Below are 24,902 nucleotides of genomic sequence, written 5' to 3' on the forward strand. Positions count from 1 at the left end.
TACTGATGAGCTGTAGCAAGGCAGAGGGAGAGTGAATTGACTGCATTCCCCCAGGCTATGTTCCCTAAGAGCATATCTGGAGATCCCTAGATGTGTGTCAGACCAGAAGCCTGCCCCTTAGGCTGCTGCCCCAGGCCAAGCAAATGGGTCTCTTTCACAGAAACAGTACCGATGTTTTTCAGTCTGCTTTCTGTGCATTGCCCTGGGGGCAGTAGCCTACCAAAAACTGTCTCACTGATTGTTATAGTCCTGTGGGACCCAGAAATGCAAGCTCCCCTGGCCTCTAGAGCCAGGAGATCAAGGGTGTCCCCTGGGCTGCAGCTGCAAAAACTGGGGCACCAGACATCTATAAAAACTCCCCTCTTGGAGATACTGGTGTCACAGAAGAGAGTGCAAAGATGACACCCACTGAGGAAGGGGGAAAGAGGTCTTGAATAAAAAGCCAGTTTTAGCATGAGAGAGGGAGAGCCCACTGGTTGGAGTGTAAAGATGGCATCCACCAAGAGAAAAAGTCTATAGTAAAAAAATAAATAAAGTGGTGCTTGCTGGCTTTAGCAAAGTAGATGGAGCAAGTAAAAGAGGTGCCCTCCAGCACCTCACTCCCTGGAGAGTATCTCAACACGCCCCGGCCCCTCAAGCCCATGCTTTAAGATCAGCTAATGAATCTCTTTCACATGCAGCCTGTGCACTTCTCAAATGGCCGCTTGCATGCTGGGACCTAGGGTGCTTGAGTTTGCACACAAGCCCTTTAAAGCCGTTTCTCAGATCTCTACAGCCCTCTGGTTCCTGTGGATACGAGCTCCACTGGTTTTCAAAGCCAGATGTTTTAGGGACTCGTCTATCAAGTGCAGGTCTCAAAAGATGGGGTGTCCATGCGGGTTACAAACTCTTTGTTCCTCAGGGAGAAGCTCCAGATTTGTGAGTTCCATCCAGATGGTGGGTTGTCATGATGGGTTGAAGCTTATGGTGAGACCGTGTCTCAGCCTCTCCTACTCACCTCAGTGTGGCCCTTTTCTCACTGGCTGATGTGAAGGAGCTGTTTAGCTATCTTTCAGGTCCCTTTCAGAGGGAACTGTTCCACATGTATCTGTATATACACCATGTTGGTGTATCCACGGGAGAAGGTGAGTTCAGGATCTTCCTATACCATCTTGGACTACCTCTCCAGATCTAATTAGTTTTTTTATTGTGAATATCTTTCTCCATTAGTTTTCCTAACTGGTTGTTTTGAAAGCCATTAATTTTTGTATTAATTTTTTAAATGACCACTTTGCTAAATTCTCCTGCATCAGTTTTTCAGTTGATTCTCTTGAGTTTTCCAGAAATATATCACCTGTAATTAATATTATTTTTATATCTTCCTTTCCAATATTTATCACCACTTATTTTATTCTCCTGTCTAACTGTACTAACACATCCAGAAAAATCTTATACACTAACAGGAATAATGACTGTCCTGACTTTCAATGCTTTAGGTATTTCATTATTAAGACTGATATGCTGGTCTTTTCAGGTGAAGGACATTCATATATTTATATTTGCTCAGTAGTTTAATTGGTAATAGATAGATGGTGAATTTGATCAAATTGGCCAAAATCTCCAGAGGCTTATTAAGAGATTTTTTGATTTTGAAACATCCTTGCATTGCTCGAATGAACTTCACTTGGCCATGACATATTATTCATTTAATGATATGCAAGACTGTTTGTTAATATTTCAATTAAGGATTTTTATAAGATGACACTCACCTGATACTTTAATACATCTACATTATAATAAGAAGCAGCTGGATTCTGCTCTGATAGCTTCTTGAGGTAGATAGTAAGAGCTTGCATGTTCATCCAAAAATCTTTTGTGTTAGAATCACACTGTGATGGATCACTGTATGTACAAGAAATATTTTCATTATTATTTATTATTATTTCATATTTATTTATTTATTTCTCTTTATACTCTGCCTCTCTGTAGTAATTTGGTGACCTGGCAAAGACCAGTAGAAATGAACCAAAAGATGGGATGATGTAAAACTAAACTTAGGGGATAAAGAATGGAACATAGCAGAAAGTTGCCTGAAAGATGAGAAGATGTACAGTAGAGAAGGATTTAACAATGACTACTACCACCCACCAGCACAAACAAAACAAAGACAGCAGAATCCTATTTAATCATAATAAATAATTTTGATAGTCTTCAAATTGAATCACTGTTGCTTTGAAGAAGAAAGAAAAAATTTCTTAAAAAGAAATTTCACCTTCAAAACAAAAGTACACAAGCCCGGGGATTTCCCTGGTGGTCCACTGGTTAAGACTCTGAACTTCCACCACAGGGGACACAGGTTCGATCCCTAGTCAGGGAACTACAATTCCACATTGCCCCACAGTGTGGCCAAAAAATTAAAAAAAAACTGAAAAGTACACAAACCTGAACACAAGTTGTGCATTTGGAAGAATTTGTTCTAGTCTGTTGATATTTTTCACCCTGAAGCAGAGCACAGCTGGGGATGGATTACTAGTGAAGACTTTAATAACTCCACTTGGAAATGATATTGTCATGTCACCAGTGATCTTCACAATACACCTGGAAGTAGGCATTTTGAAAAATTTAAATAGTTTAAATAAGGCATTTTAACCTCCATTTAAAGCATATTTAGTTTTAAAAGGGCTTTATTTATATATATAACCTTTTATCATAATTACCATGAATTATTTTTTCAATTATAAAAAATGATTCTATGTGAAATGATATATTCATCTAACACCAGTTTTTCCTAGAATTAAATTCCAAACACAAATGGAAGCACACTGATAATACTCCTTCACTTGTTTGCTAAAACCATCCCTGGCTGTCTCATAAGGACACTGTTTCCCTGGTAACACTATCCCCAGCTGTAGCTATTTTTCCTCCAAACCCCACAAAGCACTGAGCCTGATGGTGGCAGTGGTAGATGTCCTCCTTGCTCTCATTGCCTCTTACAACTCTATATTCCTTCTTCCTTCTGAAAAACCACCAGCTTCATTTGAAACTCACACCATCAGATTACACTACTCACTATCTCAATCCTCCAAGTCATCTTCAACATTCCCTTTCATTTTCTGAAAATTATAGCTCCTGGCCCACTGTCAGTCTGTCTCTGCACAACTACTCCTATCATAAATTTTTAGTGATTTCAATATCCACACAGATAATCCCCTTTCAACACCTTGGTCACCTAGTCCTTCAGCCCCTTGCCTTCAATGATCCTGCCTTCCAGCCTACCTCAGCCATACTTCAGCCCCTCCATCATCTCAGCCTGATTCCCCACTCATCGGATAGTCTCTTCCTACTTCTCCAACTCATTCTGTCCAGTACTGCATCTCCAATCTCATCAAAAACCTCCATAATCCATTGTTCCTACCACCTTTTTCACTAATTTTCACTCTTCCTTCATATCCTCACTTCCCCCTATCTTGGGACTTCATGGTCCATCAATATACATACTCCTTTGCATAAACCCTCCCCTTGGTTCTCCCTCACTTGACTATGCTTGTTTGGCAAAACACAGTCTTAGCTAAATCCAGCTCCTCACCTACATCTATATGGCCGAACATGACTAGAGAAAAACATATAATGATATAGCCAAAACTCTCAGTTGGGCCCCCTTAGTATTACCTGGAAATTCTACATCCCCTAGCTCTTTTCATACCTTCTCCTTTCTCCTCTAACTCTAACCTGCAAAATTCCCTCCCCCACCTGCAGTCAACGACTTTCCTTTAAATTTTACAGATGAAATAAAATCAGAAAAGAACTTCCTCATACTCTCACTACTAAAATCCTAATCTCCCTGACTCTAAAGGCATCCATACCTTCTGCATTCCCTCCTGTTTCAACAGATAATCAGTCTATGCCCCTAAGGTTAACTGTACTGAAGCACATCTCCTCTTACATACTGAAGGACTTCACTCATGCAATTGTCCCCTTTCCTGTAGATTCAGTTTTTTCCATAAATATTGGATTTTTTCCATTAGCATATTGAAATGTATATCATCTTTAAAAAACCCAAAAACTAAAATTAATAAAGGCCTCCTCTGATTCTCCCATCTCTCTCCTGCTACCACCCTGTTTCTCTGCTTCTACTTAGAGCAAAATATCCTAAAAGAATTGCCTAACATTTGCGCTCTTCAAATACAGTTGTCTCTATTTGCATCATCTCCTGCTCCTGAGCGCCCTCGAAGCAGTCTACTAGAGCTGCTCTTGTGAAGGTCATTAATGACCTTCACGTTGTTAATGATCTTCACGTTGTTAATGATCAATTTTTCTTGACCTGACGGATAGCATCAGATACAGCTTCACACCTTCTTTCATGGAAGGGTTTATTCACTTAGTTTCTGGGACTCTGCTCTACTGGTTCTCTTCTCACCTCTCTTGTTGCTTGCTGTCCCAAACTCCATTGCTGGATGATTCTCATCCTCCTGTTTTTTTTTTTTTTTTTTTTTCATCCTCCTGTTTTTGAACACTGAAGGGGGCCAGGACTTAGGTTCTCATCAGATCTCTTCTCTACACCCTAATGCCCCAGGCTTTAAGTATCATGTACAAATTAATGACTACCAAATATTTTAGCCTGCACCTATCTCTGAACTCCAGAATCATGTATTCAACTATCATCAACTCAACATCCCCACTAAATTGTGTTAATAAGTACTTCAAATTTAACAATCTACTCCCTCAACAAATCTTGACAAATCTGTTTTCAAAATACATTCAGAATCTCATTACTACTCACCATCTCTTCTGCTAATACCCTTATACAAGTCACCATCATCTCTCACCTGGACTTCAGTGGTTAACCCTTTCTCTCTGCATCTACTCTGGCTCCTTCTAGTTTATTCTCCATATAGCAGGCAGAGTGCTACTTCAAAAACATAAGTAACCTCATCACTCCTCTACTCAAAAGCCTCTACTTGCTTCCCACCTCACCCACAATAAATTCCAAACTCCTTACCATGGTCTACAATGCCCAGCCTGATCTGTTCCCTCTGTGGACTTATCTTTGACTACTTTCTTCCTTGTTTACTCCTACTCAGTGACATGGTGCTCTTTGCTATTTCATGACTATGCCAAGCATGCTTCTACCTCAGTCCCTTACACTTACTGGAATGCTCTTCACTCACCTATCTGCATGGCTTGCTCCTCCCTCAATGTCTTTCAAAAACAACCTCAAAAAGGTTTTCACTGATCATTCTATCTAAAATAGTAGCCCTCTGTTGTAACTGTCTATCCCCTTACCCTGGTTTATTTTTCTTCATAGCATATATCAATACCTCTCCTTTTCCTAAGTAACATTATTCATTCATCAAATATTTGAGCGCTTACTATGTGTAAGACTCTGTTGTAAGTGCTGAAGGTACTTTAGTAAACAAAAGTTCTTCTCTACAGAGCTTGCATTATCTCAAGTGAAAACTAAGAAACTTTCACAACAATGCAAGCTTATAACAGTCTTACACATACTAAGCACTCAAATGTTTAATGAATGAATAATGTTATACATGAAAAATAAGGGTGGGGTGATGGTGGTGGGATGAATTGGGAGATTGGGATTGACATATATACATTAATATGTATAAGATAAATAACTAATAAGAACCTGCTGTATGAAAAAATAAAATTCAAAAAAAAAAAGAAAAATTAAGGGTGGTCATTCACCCAAAGATCATTTTCTTAATAGAAGGAGGTTAAACCAATCCTTCAAGAGTCTCCTGTAAATAGACATGCACTCTAGGTCTCTCTTGCAAACATCACACTTTCACCAAAGATATACATTAGGCCAAGATTCAGAGTTCTATCCCCATCTACGTCAGCTGCCACAATCCTGTTCTACAGACATGTCAAACAACAGATTTGTCATACTGGTCGTAAAGCCTGGGCAAAAACGTACATAAACTTAGAAAAAAGCCATCACTACTGATTATAGTGACTTCTTAAATTCGAAAGACAATATCTAAATGACTATAATTGATAGCAAAAAGCAGGTAAACAAGTAATAGAAAACTCTAATAGAGAATCAAAATGTAACTCTTAAAATTTACCACCAAGCCCCCTGCCCCTGAAACACACACACACATATACATGTATCTTTTAAAAACTAACTTGGTGGGATCTGCCCCTTTAAAGTAGGCATTAACAGATTCTGTAAGGGCGACTGCCACAGGTAAGGTGTCCTGATTTCCAAGGCTGACAGGACTGGGACCTCGTGACACACCTAGAATAAATAGAATTCATTTGTTAAATCCTATAGAAAGATATTTATTAAATACCAAGACAGAGTAGACTCAAAATATTAGCTTGTCACAAGTGACTCTATTACTGGTTTCAAAGATGCCCCAAGTATAAATCTGGTTAAAAAATGGAGCATAAAACAAGTTGGACAAATAAAATATGACAGGAAAATATGTCACAGTGACTTCAATTTTAAATAGAATGACAAAGAAGGGTTGGGTTAAGGAATGTCAGAAGGAAAAAGCCCTTCAGCTGAAGAGCTAAAATTACTAAAATATGGCTTCAAAACCATTCAGATACTAAATTCTTTCAGGTTCTACTAATTCACATATGTAAGATCATTAAACTGGATTTTTCTATTTAAGGTATTTCTATACATTAGCTATTTCTAAATTAGCAGTGTAATGTAATCATGCACTACTCATTATTACTGTAATTCTCCTTTACCTCTTCTTTGTCTTATGCTTGTATTATATTCCCATATTACCTTTCCTCAATAAACATGACTAATAACATCATTTTGAGGTAACATTCCTGACATAAAGTTAACTCAGTAAGATACCTTTAGAGTCAAATCATAGAAAGAGCAGTGTTGTAAAAGAGTAATAAAATGTAAACAAATTTAATGTATATGTTCAGGTGTTTTTTAAAACCTAAAATCTGGTTTATTTCATAACAGACAAATCCCTTAAAACAGTGCATTGCCTTTTTTTTATTTACAAATGTACTCTCTCCATTTATGCCTTACCATTGTTATCAATTGGAAAGTGGAGCATTTCATTTAATATACAATATATGATGAAATTTTGTAAAAATAAGTCAATTGGGTAGTTAATGATGATTATTCATTCTTAAAGAAAAATATGTTGACCTAGGTTATTCATTTATCTCTGAAATCTGAATGTATATTTTTTGTTACATAAATGTTACACCATGTTCATAGCCATCAGATATTTTTATTTCAGATGTGAGCTACTTTTGAGATACCTAGAGTATTGTTATTTCTAACAAAAATCAGTACTAGCTTTCTTTGCCTCACAACTAAACCTGGGCTCCTACAAATAGTGAGAAATAGTGAGCTTTTGTTACCTTTGGAGGCCAGGAAGATTCTGTACTGTTCAAGATTTTGAAGAATTCTGATTTAGAAGGTTCTTCATAGTTTAAAAAAAAAAATGACTCAGTGATTAAAAATACATGGAAACAGGAACTGCTGTTTCTAGGCCACTGGGAAAAGTAAACTCTCCCAAACAAGACAAGTTAAAATTTCATATGAAAATAAACTCAATAATAAAATGTATTCACAAAATCACAACAGCTACTATCTACTAACCACCAATATATACCAGACACTTTGCCAAAGAGGCATGAAAGAAATGGTGCCTTTCTGAACCACAAGTAGTTTTTTTCTGCAAAGCAGGAACATACTTTGTGGGTGATGGGCTGCAACAATGAAAGGACATGAAAATGTGTCTGGAGAAGTGTTTATAACCCAGATCAGGACATGGAAGACCTTTAATTTTATCCTATTGGCACTAAAAGACACTGAAAATGTTTAAAAGAAACATGATTGTGTTTTTCATTTTGTAAGATCACTGAACACAGAGTGAATCCTGGATTGAAAAGAAAAATGACTTGGCAGGGATTCAAGTTTGGATCAGGTGAGAGATAATTAAATGAAAGCTAAGGGCTTGATCAAGAGGCAGTAGTTTCTAGGATATGTGATTACAACTATGCAAATACATGTTTGTGCAGTGGGAAAATTTCACTATAAATCTAAATTAGTTCAATTTTTTAAAAAATATATTCTATACTAGGGTCACTAGAAATTCAGGAAAGCATATTTTCAGAGAAAGATGAAGGCTATAATAATCTTTTATTAGAAAAAATTCTATGCTCTTAAATCTGAAATTAATCTTTTCCCTTAGGTAACCTACACAAGTGGATATCTACACACAGTCATGGGTAACATTAATGCCTGCTAGGACTCTGACATTAAAAATCAAAAGAAACCTACAAAGTTATTCTTTTCAATTATCCAATTTGGGCATATAAAATGAGAATTCTTGAAATAGTTTCCCTGTAAATTGCTAAGCCTGTTACTGAAATATTGGCAAGAAGAAAAAAGTACTGGAAAGTTAGGAAAAAAACTCAAAATCCACTTAACATTTTGGCATATCCCCTTTTGTATATTCCATTGTTTCCAAGATCATATTGTATATGCATCCTTCAAAAAAATGTTTGACACAGGAAATATGTGCTTAAGTCCCCAAAAAAGTCTAAGTGTGTACTATATTATTCAGAATAACTCATTTTTTGGAAAAAATAAATTCCTTGGATGTTCTTCTTTATAAGGATAGTATGCATGCATTCTAATTTTGGTTTAATTGTTGCATATTTACAATTGTGTATGTTTTGAAAATGCAGAGACATAAAGCTGAAATAAAAGGTACCTACCTTTGTAACAATCAGTGAATATTTTTGTGGAATTCCTTTCAGCTCCGGAGTGAAAAACAGGGACTCACCCCCAACTATTTCCTACCTCTTTGCTTCTAACTTCAGCTCACTGTATGAATGGTTTTCGTATGATTGATAGCCTTTGCTTTGTGGTTTTTATATTATAGTTTCTTTTTTTTAACTGACATATTCTTTCTGGTTCTTTCCTAATCACTTTTTCTCTGCTTCTAATAGCTTTAGAGGTAAGATTTGTTGATATTTCTTAATGTTAAGGAGAGAAGAGCAGGAGGGAGATGGAAGATAATGCAAAAATAATGTATGTTTTTATAACTTATCCACTGCTATCAATGGATCCTGTATAGAAACTGGACATAATTAGTACAAAATTGAGATAGTTAAACCTTAGAGTTATTCTTGATTTCTGAGACACCATAAATTGCTGGAAAAGGAAAAATTAGATAACAGAGTATTTTAGATACACTTTAGGGTCATTAGTTAACACATACATCTGCTTTCGATACAATACCTTGTGAAGTCTCACAGTGCTTTTCAATTTCAGAGAGTGTCCCAATCAAATTATCATCTTCTATCATATTTAAATAAAACAAAATATTGCAGGAAAAGAAAATACTTTCAAGAACAAGAAGAATCAAAAACTTAAATCTAAACAGGGAGCTGAATAAACATCACAATAAAGAAAGAAATTTTTAGGAAGATTTAAAGAAACTTTGTCCTATAAAATCCACATTACATCACATCCTGCCTGCCTGTATCATCACCGTCACCTACTTGTCGTTCTCCTATTGCCAGCACTGGCCCAAACTACAAACAAATATGTACCAACTTAATCAAAATTAAAGTTTCCATCACAAATAGAAAACGTTCTGAATAATCTGGAGATAATGGGAAACGACTAAAGCAATTTTGGTTACCAGGACCTGCCTGATTTCTAACAGGACCCATCTATGTTCTTTATGATTAAAATACAGATTCTGTGGAAACAAAAGGTAACAAAACCACATATACAAACAAAATGTAAGAATAAGGTGCTTGTTACAGCAAACAAAAAGACTTATTGAATATATTGTTTACATAAAGTCAGAAGATGGGAAAAACAGTATGTTCACAAAAGTATATAAAATAAGATGGTAACATCATGTTCAGACATTTAGAAAGAAAATCATTTATCTCATTTTAGCCTATACCACTCATGCCGTTTTTACAATGGCTACATACAGAAGGCCCATTTCTCCTGCGTGAGTTTTGACAAATCAAATTAAGTATAATTAAATCAGCTTAATTAGGGCTGGGATTCTTAAACTCAACATGCATCAGAATTGCCTAGAAAGCCTGTTCAACGATTGCTAGCCCCACTCCAGAGTTTCTGATTTAAAAGGTCTGCATTTCTAGTAAATTCCAGGTGATACAGACAGATGCTGCAGGTCCCAGGATCACACTGCAAGCACAAAACCCCTTCCTTTCACTGAATCAGTTGCTTTTAAAACAAATTTTCTTAGGAAGGTAAGTACCAATTCACAGTAGAAAGTACTGCATCATATTCTGCCTTCAACTATTTATATTGGTCCGTAGTTTATAAATTTGATGCATTCTTAACAGTGCTAATCATGGTTAAAATGCTCTATTCAGATAATATAAAATGTGAAAGAGAAAAGGAAAATGTGGCTAGTTTGATAATGCCAGGTGTGTTTCCAGAAAACCAAAATGTCTAATGCTTAATTCTTCACTACCCTCAGCCTGATCATATTTTGGATGTTAAATTTTGCATGTAATTTATGATAACCACTTACCTACTGGAGTATTGGCAGCACTTAGTGACGCAGAAGATGAGATAGAGGAAGAACTTTCTGCCCGGGCTAACGGAGCAGCAGGAGGTGGGCTGGTATTGGAAGTTATAGGTGGGCTGAATGGCCTGGGCTTAAAAACAAAATGTCATTTACCAAAATGCTAAAACAATTTCCCAGTTATCAGAAAAGATTTTTAGGTATCAGGAATATTAATTTTAAAATACTAAACCAAATTTATTGTGTTTCTTAAAACTCACAGAGATGCCTAGGTCAAATCATTTTCAAGAATATATTAAAAGCTGAAAAGCCTATTTTAAAATAATGCCGTCAAGAGAATCTTTGTATATAAAACTTTTTCCGTCTTTCAAAAAGTATGCTTAAGATAGATTCTCAGAAGTTAAACTGTTAAACATTATGAAGGCTTTTCATACATAGTGCCAAACTGCTTCCCATTTGGGTAACTCACTTTACCCTACTGCCTGTAAATATATGAGAATATTTCTCTGCACTCTTGCCAGCAATGAACAGATGAGCCTTAGAAGAAGGAAAAATAATAAAATTTAAAACCTTTTAGCTAATTCCGTACATAAAAATAAAATTGGCATTTCTCTTTTATGAGTTGTCTGTTAGCTTTGCCTTAGTTTGGGGAGGTCTTAGTATTATCTGAGCTTCCACTAACCCTTTTCTTTATTTGATGCAAATATTTTCTTCCTGAATATTGCTTTACTTTTGGCATTTACAAATCTGTGCACATTTTCCTTATAATTCATTGTAATGCTTCCTCATTGAGAAAGTTTACCCCATTCAGAGGTTTGAGAAAATCTTAATTCTACTGTCTTCCCACTTTTCTGGTTAAAAATAAAAACAAATATGAAAAATATGATTCCAATTCATTTATCTTTTACTTTGGTGAATGTTTTTTTTCCTTCCAAATTCCTAATTGTTCCAATAATACATTAGCAACACTTCCTGAGGTGTTTCATTTTTAAAATATGGAATATTGAGCTTAATTAAAGACAACTTTTTCCTGCTTATAAAAGTTATAAGTAAATGCAGTATTTATTTAGTGCCTATACTGTGTGTCAGGTCTTGGGTACTAGATACAAAGCAGTGAATTAGACACTGTTTCTGTCCCCATCTATTTGAGGAACATGAAAAACAGAAGGCGAGAAACAACCAACAAAACCCTATAAGCATTCATACACTAAAATTATTCAACTCTACTCGCATGAATATAAATTTATAGATATACACTCTTATAAAAATTAGATTATACTGCCCAAAATATTTTATATTTAGTAAACCCTTGTGCCCCCAATTATTTTTAAAGTATTAGTTCCAGAGAATGGCTTTTGGATGACTCATTATTATGGACAGCAGGTTGAAAAAACACAGCAAGGTGTAAAATGTGGCTGTGGAAATATACAGATGGAGGTGGTACAGGACATGAGGTGACAGGCATTATGTAAACTATTAAGGCATTAGCAAAGTATTAAGGATATGAAACTGGCTAAAACATAGTCCAGTGAAGGAAGCACACACAAAAACAGTACAGTCATCCCTTACACTTTAAATCATCTCTAGATTACTTACAATACCTAATACAATGTAAATTCTATGTAAAAAGTTGTACATGCAATGCAAATGCTATGTAAACAGTTGCTAGTGTGTGGCAAATTCAAGTTTTCTTTTTGGAACTTTCTGGATGCCCCCCCCCCAATATTTTTAATCTGTGGATGTGGAACCCATAGATACGGAGAACTGACTGTGGGTCAACTTTATATACAATGTGATTGATGCACTAAAAGAAACACGAGCAAGTGTATGGGTATAAGGAAGAGAATGAAGGAGGATGATTAAGTCCACTGTGGGGTGGAGAGGAGGAGTAACCATCAAAGAGGGCTTCACCTAGGTGGTGATATGTAGCAGGGTCTTAAAGTGAGCAGTTTCCTACATAGAAAACTGAGGGGTATTTCAGACAAGAGGGAGTACAATAGAGACATGGATATGTAAAAGAGCATGATGTGTTTGGGGAACAGTGGAAAGTTTCAAGTGGCTGGAACCTAGGTTGCAAAGAGGAGAAAACTGGACAGTTAGTATGGTAATGCAGGTTGCTGAGTCAACTTTATGAAGAGTCTTGTAGATTCAGCTGAAACATTCAACCACGTGGATTATAGGTGTACCACTGTAGATGTATATCAGGAGAAAAAGATTAAGCTTGACATTTAGAAATTTAATTCTGGCAATTAAACTGGCAAGTGAAAGATGAAAGTAAACCAGAACAGACTGAAGGAAAGAAGACTGGTTTGGGAGAGCCTGACTCTCAGTAGAACCCATATATTTTCTTTCGTTATCTGACACCTTTCGAAGACCAATGCCTTTTTCTTTTTTTAAGCAATGTGTACTTTTACAAGTCAATTAAGTGATGTGAACTCCAGACTGCTTATGTATAAAATAAAGAAAGCTGGACTAGATGCCCACCAGGACTCCCCTGGCACTATACTTCTAGGTCTAAGAACAGGCCACCATTTTTTCCTTAATATTTGACTTTAAGCAAAATTATATGAAAATTGCTTCTTAATTACGAAACAATGGGTACTGAATTGTATTTTTATAATGTGCTAACTTTCTCAGGAAATCTCCTTCCTCCTGAACAACGGTCTTGCTCCACAGGTATGATCACTGAGATAATATGGGGAAGTGAAGGAAGTATCAGCAGGGAAAACTTTTCTGTACTTTGAAGACTTGAGTAGAAAATTCCAAGCATTTAGCAGTAAAGGGACATACAGAGAAATATCATTTGCATATTAAATCAAAACAGTTATAATTAAAAAAAAAAACACCTGAGTACATACTATTTCATTAATCCCACTGAGTTTTCCTGAAGTAAGCTTTGGTCTGGAAGCAGGCCTTGGAGGTGGGACAATGGTACCTACAGAAAGAGGAGTTGTGGGCCTGGCTGGTGGGTGGAAAAAGAGAATTTGAAGAAAATCATTAGTATGTACCAATCCCTAGATAAAAACATTCTATTACAGAGAAACTATTAGGATTCAAAGCTCATTTTTCAGAAGTTCTTTTTCTTTAAAATGTAATTATAGCTATTTGTGAAATGCTAGGAATGTATCAAGCATGCTTTTTTCGAAGCTACCAATAATATTCCTGAAAAAAAAATTAACTTTTCAATAAAACTGACATAAATTGTATTCCTGTTTCAATTATTTATACATATAAAAATTAAATCTAATAAGTAAGCTGGTGAAAACCAGTTTAAGGCCTAAGGTCTTTAGTTTACTGCCAATACTTCTACTTTACAGTTATTTGCAAGACCAAGCCTTTGAAGCAACATCTTCAAAATAATAACATGAACTCTAAATAAAAACATTTACCTTAATTAAACTTGTAATCTCACTGTTAAGTTGAAACACACTGTGCCATTTTTTAGTGACAATCAAACATATCTTTATAGTTTACAAAAAAATTTTCCACAAATCACTATAATTAATTTTTGGTAAATATAGAAAATCATATATTGACTTCATAAACCCTACATAAATTTAGTGTTCATGTTTTTCAACACTATTTGCAAATGTTGCAATTTTAAAACCAGAAATACTAACCTCAGTATTCCTAATTAAAAATAACTCTCCAGGGACTTCCCTGGTGGTGCAGTGGTTAGGAATCCGCCTGCCAATACAGGGGACACGGGTTCAAGCCCTGGTCCAGGAAGAGCCCACATGCCACGGTGCAACAAAGCCCGCGAGCCACAACTACTGAGCCCGCGTGCCACAACTACTGAAGCCCACGCGCCTAGGGCCCATGCTCCGCAACAAGAGAAGCCACCACAATGAGAAGCCCACGCGCTGCAACAAAGAGTAGCCCCCGCCTGCCACAACTAGAGAAAGCCCACGCACAGCAACAAATAACCAACGCAGCCAAAAAAAAAAACCTCAGCATGGTAGAAATTAATCAGTGAAATTCAAGTGTATATCATCAAAAGTCACACATGTATTAACATAATCAAAGCAAGAGTGTAGAAGCAAATACATTTAAATGACCTTTAAATTAATTAAAATGATCCTCAAATTCTTTTGGTCCATTCTAAAAGATAAGTCTATAATTCAGATTGAAGAATATAATATGGGTGTGAAGAAATATGTTTCAGTAAGTTCTATGAGTTTACAGATGTGCAAAGTTAAAAATGTAAGAATGGGCCTAAGTATGTACATGGGGAAACAAACAGTAAAGCTGAGGACCCTTGGCCAGCAATGGAGGAGTGAAAGGAAGGAGCACGGAGGTGGTAGCAAGAGACCTAAAGTAAAAGGTAGTCACACCGGAGTGAAAGCAAATGCATGGGGGTATGGAATCATCTAGAAAGCAGATCATGTGAAGAGATAAAAGATGCAAGCACCATTCAGGTTGCTTGAAGAAAACAGTAAAAACCTGGTAAGAAATCAAGTTTAGATTCTAAGCCTGCTGCCTTCTTCCAGTCAGCACCAGTTCTTTCATGCTGCGCCCCTACTTTAAGCTGTACATTGGAAGAAATGCGCACTAACCTGAAGACTGTTACACTTCCCTGTGCTATGACATATTTACTTTAACGATAGTTCATTATCAATGAAACCAGCACTGACCAATACTCAAGTTATTTCAAGCTTCTGAGGGGGCTTAACATGGTAGAGACGTTTACACCTGAAACTTCATTACTAATCAAGTGGCCTGTCCAAATGGCATTTAGATTGACTCAATCCAAGCCTGGTAGAAGTGTTAAGTTCACCTTCTTCAAATAATCAGAATTTGCTTTTTGAGAAAAAGTAATAAAAATGCTCATTAATATCACTGTTTATAAATGAATCTATTAATTACAGTAATAACTTTATAAATTATAAACAAATCTATCTCCACATGCCAATTAGATACTGCTTCTAGAAGCTTCTGAAGGAGATGACTACAACTGTTCACAGGTTTAAGTATCTTAATTGTGTTTTGTGGTGGTGGTGGTGCTCACTTCAAATAAATGTCCACTAGATGCAGTATTTCAAGAACATGAAGTGACTTGTGAAGTATAAAACACAGGCAAAAAGAGCTAACCGGGCTTCCCTGGTGGCGCAGTGGTTGACAGTCCGCCTGCTGATGCAGGGGACACAGGTTCGTGCCCCAGTGCGGGAAGATCCCACGTGCCGCGGAGCGGCTAGGCCCATGAGCCATGGCTGCTGAGCCTGCGCATCCGGAGCCTGTGCTCCGCAACGGGAGAGGCCACAACAGTGAGAGGCCCACGTACTGCAAAAAAAAAAAAAAAAAAAAAAAGAGCTAACCTACATCTGCTCTCTGACACTACCTAAGGGGAACAGATAAAGCATGTTTCCCATACCACCCTTCATCTGAATAAAGGCACAGACTAATCTAGGATACAGAAGCGATGATGATGCAGAAGAAAAACGAGCAGCATTGCTAGCTTCCTCTGTCAGTAGCTTTTCAAAACATTTAATATTATGGCAAAGGTCACGCTGATCCTCAGAGATGCAGCTGTTGGAAAAATCTCTCATCCAAAGCACCAGGGAACCCAAAGGTATTTTCAGCTTTACAATGCAATCTCTGGAATGCCTTCTGAGCTCCACTGGAGTCAGTAATTTTAACAAGTTCATCAGTAAAGGAAATCCACTGACTCTGCAACCATGAAGCAAAAGGACACTTATTGTGCTCGCTGGTGGTGTCGTTACAGCAGGATTGCAGAGAGGGTTGGTGGAAAAGTCTGGTAATGGGTTTTCTAGACCTAAAATCTGACCTGGTTTCAAGTAAAGAACCAATTATCACACCCCCAGACAAATCAGTTTGGGAGAGAAAAGCAGAGTTCCTATTCTGTTCACTAAGGTCAGCAGAAGAAGAATAAAGAAACTGAAAACTAGAAGCAACAGGAAAATTCTAAAACTAAAATATAAATCTGCAGAGCCAAATAGTTCTTATTTCAGGTTAATATTATTTCAATTACTCAAAACTAGAAAAATTTAATAATACATGGAACAAGAGCATGAGCTCAAACTTTATATTAACTGAGGAAAATAATTATGAAAATAAGAAACTTAAAATATGTATGAGTAAAATCTAAGGTCCAAAAATATATAAGGCCAGAATTATTCCTGATTTTCAGAGGAGCAAAAGGTAATGCTAACAGTCAGTAAAAGTCTAAAGAGGTTTGACAAGGTGTCAAAGTGATGCTGCTGGGTACATGTGTTCCTTAACAAAGTGCCTGACTAGTGATAAAACTTAAAACTGTCATAGGAAGTAAGACAGACTAAATCAGTGTTGGAGTTAATATAAAAAACCAGCCTAATATTTTTCAAAAGATAATTTTACAGGGGTTTTACAGAGCACAAGTGCTCAATTAACCCATGGGTAGAGAAGAAATGGTCTATACTAGCACTTATCAAAGGGAAGGAAGATATGAGCTATTTATATTAAATTTTATATACATATACTTTATCACATATAATTTATGTATATGTAAATTGTACATATATGTTTATTTTAAGAAGCAACTGAAAATACTTCTGTACCAAACTTTAAGCATGCTTCTTAAACATATAACAACACTGAAAGGTTTAACATATTAGTTACTAACTGATAGGAATTATTTTCTTAGACTGGTTTAGCTGAGATGGAGTGATTAATGAATTAAGATTCTGAAAGGGACAAAGGAGAGCAGGGAATAATCTGACAACCTGGCCATTTCTAAAATGTGAAAATGGTACCAGTGTAGACGATGTTAAGGGAGACATGCACTGTAAAAAGCAGTGGAAGAAAATTTAAGACAAAATGCCTATTTCACAATTTCACTTAGGGCCAGTCTTACAAAACAGGAGAATCATCATAATGTATTCATCAGTTTTATCAATAATTATATTCTGTCCAAGTGAAGACTTAATAATAACTACCACACAGCAGAATGTCTCTTTTCAACATCACTAACATCCTTTGAAGGGCAAAATAATCTGACATTTTTAGACTTAATAGGAAGTTTTTAAAAGGCATAGCAAAATAAATTTTAAAATAAGCAAAAAAAAAAGAGAAAGTTTTATCATTCCCTACCTACTAAACATCAAATGACAACTAAATGAAACTATCATTTTTTTACCTGAAGTTGAAAGTGATATGGGCAAAACATTCTTTAGATAGGTAGCAAGAGGAAAAGAGAGCACTTTTTTGAAAAGGAGATTGTGCTAAAGAAAATAGAAACAAAGGGTGGAGTTATGAAGAAATTTCTATATAACTAAAACTTCTGTGATAAAGTGAAAATTTTTACTAAAGATTAATAAAACCAATTCATAAAAGAATATTATCAAAATTAAAATTAGGACCTTCTCCATTCTAAAAACAGAACAAAACAGTATTCTGACATTTTTACTAAACAAAAAAAGAGACCTTAATACAACTTCAGTTTTTCCTATACAATTATTTTACTTATAAAATCTATTAGTAAGATTAGTTTCCTAAAACTAAATAGTAAACAAATGCCAATTGAGAAAGGCTATAATGCCACTTCAGAATATGTGCAATTACCTAATGACTGCTTCTTGCTGTTCAAAACTCCCAATTGTTTCAGGTTAAGGTTGCCTAAAATCCACTTATAATTTCTTTTTAAAACATTAGTTTCTAAACAGTCCAATTTTAAATACTAGTGTTTATTTTATTATTAAGAGTAAAATGTTTCAACATGGCTTATTGTTTTGTTAATCTGCCAGAGTATGACGAATTGAACAAAGATTTTGGAATTAGTAAGATCCAGGTTTGAATCCATGCTTCATTTCCTAGTTATGTGGTGTTAGAGAAGTTCCTGATCTCTCTCAGCTTTACTTTTTCTATTTATAAAACAGGGGCAATAAAAAGGACTTCATGCAGCAGTTAATGAGATGAAATCAAACAGAACGTGCATATATCCCAGCAAAGAGACAGCAAGAACTCAATTCAAGTTCTCTCCCCAACATTCAAGCATTCCCCTAACCCCAAGTACTGCACGGCATTTCTGAAATCCCCAAGGCGGCTAAGATCAACTTAAAGTGATTTTATTTTCATTTTTTGAACAAGCAGTTTTATTAAACATGCTTTGATGGTTGACTAGTGGGATTTCATATTTTGAAGAAAAGAAAAATTTAATATATTCTTGCCAAAAGAACAACTAAAACACATTCATAAAGTTATTTCATGTTGGGAAGTGCTAAAGCCTTTCTGGAAAGCAGTTTGGCAAAAAGTAACAATGGGCATATCTTGTCACTCATAAATCTTGTATTAATAAATTATTATAAGGATATGAGATGTGCACAAAATCTGCTGTATCTATGGATGTCCATAATACTAAAAACTAGATGCAACCTGAATGTCCATCCAGAATGGACTGGTTGTATTAACGCACATCTATGAAGTTGAATAATAAAAATTATTATTTGGGCATTGATATAGGAATGATGCCTAGAAATAAATATATTAAGGGAAAAAAAGTTGGTGTTTGATGAATTTTTATTGTTTAAGCCATATGGTCTTTAAGGTAAGTTAACAAAATCAGTATAAAATCACTTTTATATGGCAATATGATCAGAGGACAAGTTAAATTTTTGATCATTAAGTACAACATACAAGTAATGGATAAATCAATTAGAAAAAAGTAACTACTGCATTCCTTTACAGTTACAAAGAAAAAAAAATATATATATATATGTTTACCTGATGATGATGATGAAGTTAGTGAAGTTGAAGAAGATGAATCAAGAGATGGTCCAAACAGGGGGTCCCAAGCAAGTAAATCACTGGTCCCTTTCCTACCATAACATTTTAAAAATAAGGATTTTAGCAAATGAGTATTTTATTAGTATAAAATATAGTAACTTATCTTTATTTCATAGAAAGCTCAATATATATGATTAAAGAGTTGGACATTGTGCTTCACATATGATTGAATATGTGAAGAACTTAATTAGCAGGTTTAATAAACTGATATTTGTTAACTGCTATAAGCAGAACCCACAATAACATTAAGTTCGCAAAGGAGAGTAGATTAATCCCCACTGATTAAACCTTGTTATATTCTAATAAACGTAGGGGCTGTCAGAATAGAAATAATTTCAGTTTTACAAATGAAAAGCAGCATGGAGAGTCTATATGAGCTGCCTAAGGACACACAGCTAATTAATTCTGTGGCACTATCAGATGTGCTAATTCACGTCTGGAGCCCAGTCTTGGATAGATAATTTCTGAAGTGATATGAAATCAGATAGAATTTTTATAAGGCCATACTTATTATCAAAGATGAAGAAAAAGGGTAAAGGATTTTTTTCAAAGTACTTTTTAAGTACAGGATGGTGGCTTAAGCTCCATGTATATAAACGACTCTATACAAACTTCAAAGATCTGATCACTGCAGTAGATCATGCATAGGAGGAATTCTCCCTAGGTAATCCACTACGTGGGCTACTAAGGTTGGCCAGCAAAATGTATGGGTCATACATGTCTCTTTATGAGAGGTTACCAAGACTATGGACAAAATCAAGAGCATGAACATTCTCATTTCAAAAAACTCAATGTGCTGTGTAACCAAAGATTTTCTTCCACTGACCTCTTGGAATCCTTCAAACTAGTTACTCTCAGGATTCAACTCTTGGCTCTTTAATGCAAACATAAATGTTTCTCTTTTCCATCTTAGTCATATACCCTTTTAGGATGCTTAATTTCTAGGATCTTGAGGACCTGACCTTTGCCACCCCGTCTTTTTTTCAAGTTAACTGCCCCAACTTTATTGAGGTATGTTTGACAAATAAAAATTGTACATATTTATGGTATAAAAAAAGAAAATCCCCATTTAAAAATAATCTAATGTATCAAACTACCATTATTTAAAATATTTTTTAGAAATCCTAGAAAACAGGCCCACTATAATGAAAATATTACAATTACCTATAAGCACATATCTAGTATCTCAACATGCACCCACATGGAAGCACACTTACGATAAAGTATAGAATCACAACTGTATAAATGATTCCTAAAAACAAAGTCTTAAAACACTAAACTTATCTTTGAAAATGATAAATCAAATGAATACCTCCACTCTGCTCGATTAGTGCTTAGCTTTCAAAGTTTCCATTTTAAACTATTCATTTAGTTAAGGCTACTTTTACTCATACAAAAAACATTAAAATAAAGTATTCTTGTTAATAAATACAGAAATGAAAAAGGACCCATGCAACACTGGCTTAAAATATTTTTCTCTTTTTAAGAAGAACATGGCAACATGTCTTCTAGACCTCTCCTTTTTCAATTAAGTTGAAAAGGTTCATAAAGTATACAGTCTATTTTACAAGGTCACAGACAAAATTGAAGGAAAACTGAGAGAATTTCCATGTGAATAACTAGCTGAAATATAGACATGTATGAATTTGGGATACTATTTATTTAGAAGCAGTGAGGACACTAAGGCCAAATACAGCTGAATGGATTTTTTACAAATTATCATAGAAAGAAATGCTGTCAAATGAGAAAATAATTTAAAACTTCTAAAAACTCTATATGATGTTTCACAGCTTAGGAAACAGGATGATTAAAAACAGTATACTGGAATTAAAACTACAGAGATAATACAACGAAGGATACTTAAAATTTAAATGTAGTGGGGAGGGAATAATAAATAGGTGGAGGACACAGGATTTTTAGGGCAGTGAAATTATTCTGTATGATACTATAATGGTGGACACATATCAATATCCGTTTGTCAAAACTCATAGGATATACAACACCAAGGGTTAATCCTAATGTAAACCATGGACTTTGGGTGACAATGATGTGTCAGTGTAGCAAATGTGCTACTCTGGTGGGGGATTCTGATAGTGGGGAAGGTCTGGCATATGTAGAGGCTAAATGTATATGTAAAAATCTCCATACCTTCCACTCAGTTTTGCTGTGAACTTAAATTTCTCTAAAAAATAAAGTCTATTTTAAAAAAATTCTTAACATGGAACTTACTCATTGGATGCAGCAGATGGCTTTGATTTTGTTAACTCTTCACCTAATTAAAAAGTTGAAATATTATGAAAAAATTAATAATCTGAGTAATAAAATATTTTAATGTAAGGAGAACTACTACACATACATCAATTTTTAAATTCTGGCATTAATAACATATATAAACAATTATGAAGAAAAGGAAAATAAGCCTTTAACAAGTCTTCTACCATGCTTAAAAATATAAAAATAGGGCCTCCCTGGTGGCACAGTGGTTGAGAGTCATCCTGCCGATGCAGGGGACACGGGTTCGTGCCCCGGTCCGGGAGGATCCCACATGCCGTGGAGCGGCTGGGCCCGTGAGCCATGGCCGTGAGCCTGCGCGTCCGGAGCCTGTGCTCCGCAACGGGAGAGGCCACAACAGTGAGAAGCCCGCATACCGCAAAAAAAAAAATTTTTTTTAAATAGCTGAATTTCTGTTAAATATTCATTTCTTCCAATATCTTTGATAAGAAACAACTTAAGTCAACTAAACTAATGAATAGTCAACTATTCATTAAACTGCTGTTCATAAAAAAAAACAGGGGCTACAACTTTAAAAATCAGAACAAATGTTTAAATACTTATGTATTTAAATAATGTATGTAATAACTCAAGAATTTTAACTGATGCATCATGAAAGCATTTTTCAAGTTCTGATGATATTATTAATGATTATTTTATTGACCAAAAGTAGTTATTAATTCTTGAAGGACACCCTATTTTGAAAAATAAAATTTTTATAACAACAAAGGTCTCTTTATAAGGTAGTCTATTTTGCTACCTTCTGCATTTATAACATGAATCATTTCATAAGCAATTGGTACATGGAGGAACAGCATCAGTAATACAAAAGTCCTGCTGGTTAGTAAGCAATTTTCATTGCACCTTAATGTTTTGCATCACCAAGCAATAGCTGATGAATGCAAAATACATCAACATGGGTAATTACAGCAAACTATGAGGAATACAACAGTGTACATAATGCCCATTCACATCACATTCTCCCATTTGGCTCATTTCAGCTGTTTGTTTTGCCTCATGGTGCTTACTGTGGTGTTTGTCATCTTTTTGCATTTTGCCCTCATCTTGCTAACTCAGTGGCCCCCTTTTATACGCATTTTCCTCACATCCCCTTATCATCAAGCTACTTACCATTTATGTTCTGAAAGTAAAAGCCTACTTTTAGTTTGGTATTTATTATGAATTTAATAGGTCTTTTTAATTGTGCTAGAATTTTTAATTACAATTGATGTCATGGTTTTTATCAAGCACTGTGTTCACAAAATTGCATAGCTTTTGTGTGGGCTGCCTCAACTCTATTTTCCCCACAACTCTTGTTATGTTTAATACATGATTCTGCAAATGGTGTTAACACCCCAAAAACATTTTTAGTATAATTTGAGATACTGTACTAAAAATCTTATACTAGAAGTTGCAATTGTGATACGACTTAAAAATAGATCAAGCTAAAACTCATCTTTCTGGGGACTTCCCTGGTGGTCCAGTGACTAAGACTCTGTGCTCCCAATGCAGGGGGCCCAGGTTCAATCCCTGGTCAGGGAACTATATCCCACATGCCGCAACTAAGGGTTTGTATGCCACAACTAAAGATCCCACACGACACAACGAAGACCCTGCATGCCACAACTAAGACCTGGCTCAGCCAAATAAATAAATAAATATTAAAAAAAAAAGTGCCTTCTGGCTCATGAGGATGAGTTATGCTAATTAAACAGTTTTACGTGCTTAATCAGAAGCTGCTCTTTGGCTTTGTTGATTTCTGAAAAACGTTGTAGCCACGTATTCAAGTTTAAAGCATATCTCAAAACTAAAAGAAATAGTATAGATAAGTTGTCTTCTGTTGCAAAACAAGTATCCTTCTAGTCTGTCGTCATGGCTCATGATGAAAAAAAACCATTTCTACAACTACATATGTTAGGCTACAAGCTTAGCAAATTCCCTGATAAATTTTAATAGACTTAAATAACCAATTTAAATGTCAAACTTACTAGATGAATTCCGATTCATCTGCACCTAAAATAGAAATGCAAAAACTAAGTATCATTAAACAAATAATTTAATGCGGTAATAAAATATTTGATAAAATGTTAATACTGGGAACATAATTTTAAGTTTTTAATATACCTGCTCAATTATAAACTGTATTTACATAAAAAGATTACAGAAAAAACTTTTTTGTAGTCAAAAAGTAATACATGTACCTTTAAATCATTCAATAAAATGCTTTAAAATACCAGTATCTACAGCAACATACTATGACTTGCTAATTTAAAAACACAAATATTTTGAAAATCAATGTTCAAATATACAATTTCTTTTTAAGTCAATAGGTAAAAATATAAAATCTTGCACTTACTGGGCTGTGTCTCTAGTAGTACATGGAAGGAAAAAGAAAAACATAGTGTTTAAAAAAAAGGAAAAAGAAAAACATAGTATTTGCTTTAGAATTTAAAATATATTTCCTTGCTCTAAGCTCTAATAATTATGTCTTAATCATGTCTATTGATAAAATCTATATACCTTAAAACACATACACTGTTGGAGGGAAAGACAACTTAAGCTAGATAAGCAAACTGGGCAACAAAATATACTCTCAAGACCCCTCTTTTCAAATATTAACAATTAAAAATTTTCTGATTATTATTTATTTTCTGAGTATGAAGTTAACACGTTTACTTTTTTAAAAAAAATAGAAAAGAGCACAAAGCATCAATTATCTTACTACCCAAAGACAGATGCTTAACATTTTGATATATATATGTCCTCTAGGCTTTTATTTATTTACATATATATTTTAAATTAGTTATGCTCTTTACACAATAAAAAATGTTTAATGGCTTCACAACTTCCTACTTCAAATATAAACCATAATTTAATCTTGGCATTAATGTTAAATAGTAATGGTAGAATAAAACCTCACTTCAGAAACTTGATGGAAAAAAGTTCTCAAATTCAACAAGTGTATGACTGGGAGAAAAACACTTTTTCTAAACAAATACATAAAGTCTACTTAAAATATGTAATTAAATAAAATACAAAATGATGAGAACTTTTATTCTCCATCAGCTACAATAAGTATGTGCAGATAAACTAAACTGACATTCTAAGACATGCTTTTTTCCCATAATTTAACATTTCTCAATTTAAGAGTATGACATCGATAGAAAGATTACAGTGATTTTTTTCTCCCTCAAAAGCTATCAAGTTTAGTATCTCAGAATTGAGGAATTAACCACTACCACTAAGAATTCTTATTTGCCTTTTCCTGTATGAAAAGTATGGAAAAACAACCATTAATTACAGTGACAGAAAAAAAAAAGCAAAGATATAATGTGATTTCACTTG

At 35.0% G+C, this 24,902-nt stretch overlaps 1 protein-coding gene across 5 annotated transcripts in view; it reads right to left on the reverse strand.

The window, feature by feature from the left end:
- Nucleotides 1-24,902, reverse strand: part of FCHO2 (FCH and mu domain containing endocytic adaptor 2) — a 115,930-nt gene that overhangs the window by 17,568 nt on the left and 73,460 nt on the right. For 3 of the 5 annotated variants that reach the window (XM_027100864.1, XM_027100866.1, XM_027100862.1), the window contains 10 exons: nt 23,914-23,925; nt 23,546-23,570; nt 21,516-21,558; nt 19,224-19,318; nt 13,367-13,470; nt 10,515-10,641; nt 9,233-9,292; nt 6,124-6,235; nt 2,422-2,577; nt 1,749-1,881 (listed from right to left, as the gene is read on the reverse strand). In XM_027100864.1, the coding sequence (XP_026956665.1) occupies nt 1,749-1,881; nt 2,422-2,577; nt 6,124-6,235; nt 9,233-9,292; nt 10,515-10,641; nt 13,367-13,470; nt 19,224-19,318; nt 21,516-21,558; nt 23,546-23,570; nt 23,914-23,925 (867 nt within the window). The remainder of the gene's footprint in view (nt 1-1,748; nt 1,882-2,421; nt 2,578-6,123; nt 6,236-9,232; nt 9,293-10,514; nt 10,642-13,366; nt 13,471-19,223; nt 19,319-21,515; nt 21,559-23,545; nt 23,571-23,913; nt 23,926-24,902) is intronic. The other 2 variants (XM_027100865.1, XM_027100863.1) reach the window with 1 other exon arrangement.

The sequence above is a fragment of the Aethalodelphis obliquidens genome, unplaced genomic scaffold (genome assembly GCF_003676395.1).
Source record: "Aethalodelphis obliquidens isolate GAN/ISIS:26980383/991018 unplaced genomic scaffold, ASM367639v1 scaffold4, whole genome shotgun sequence".
Lineage (NCBI taxonomy): Eukaryota > Metazoa > Chordata > Mammalia > Artiodactyla > Delphinidae > Aethalodelphis > Aethalodelphis obliquidens.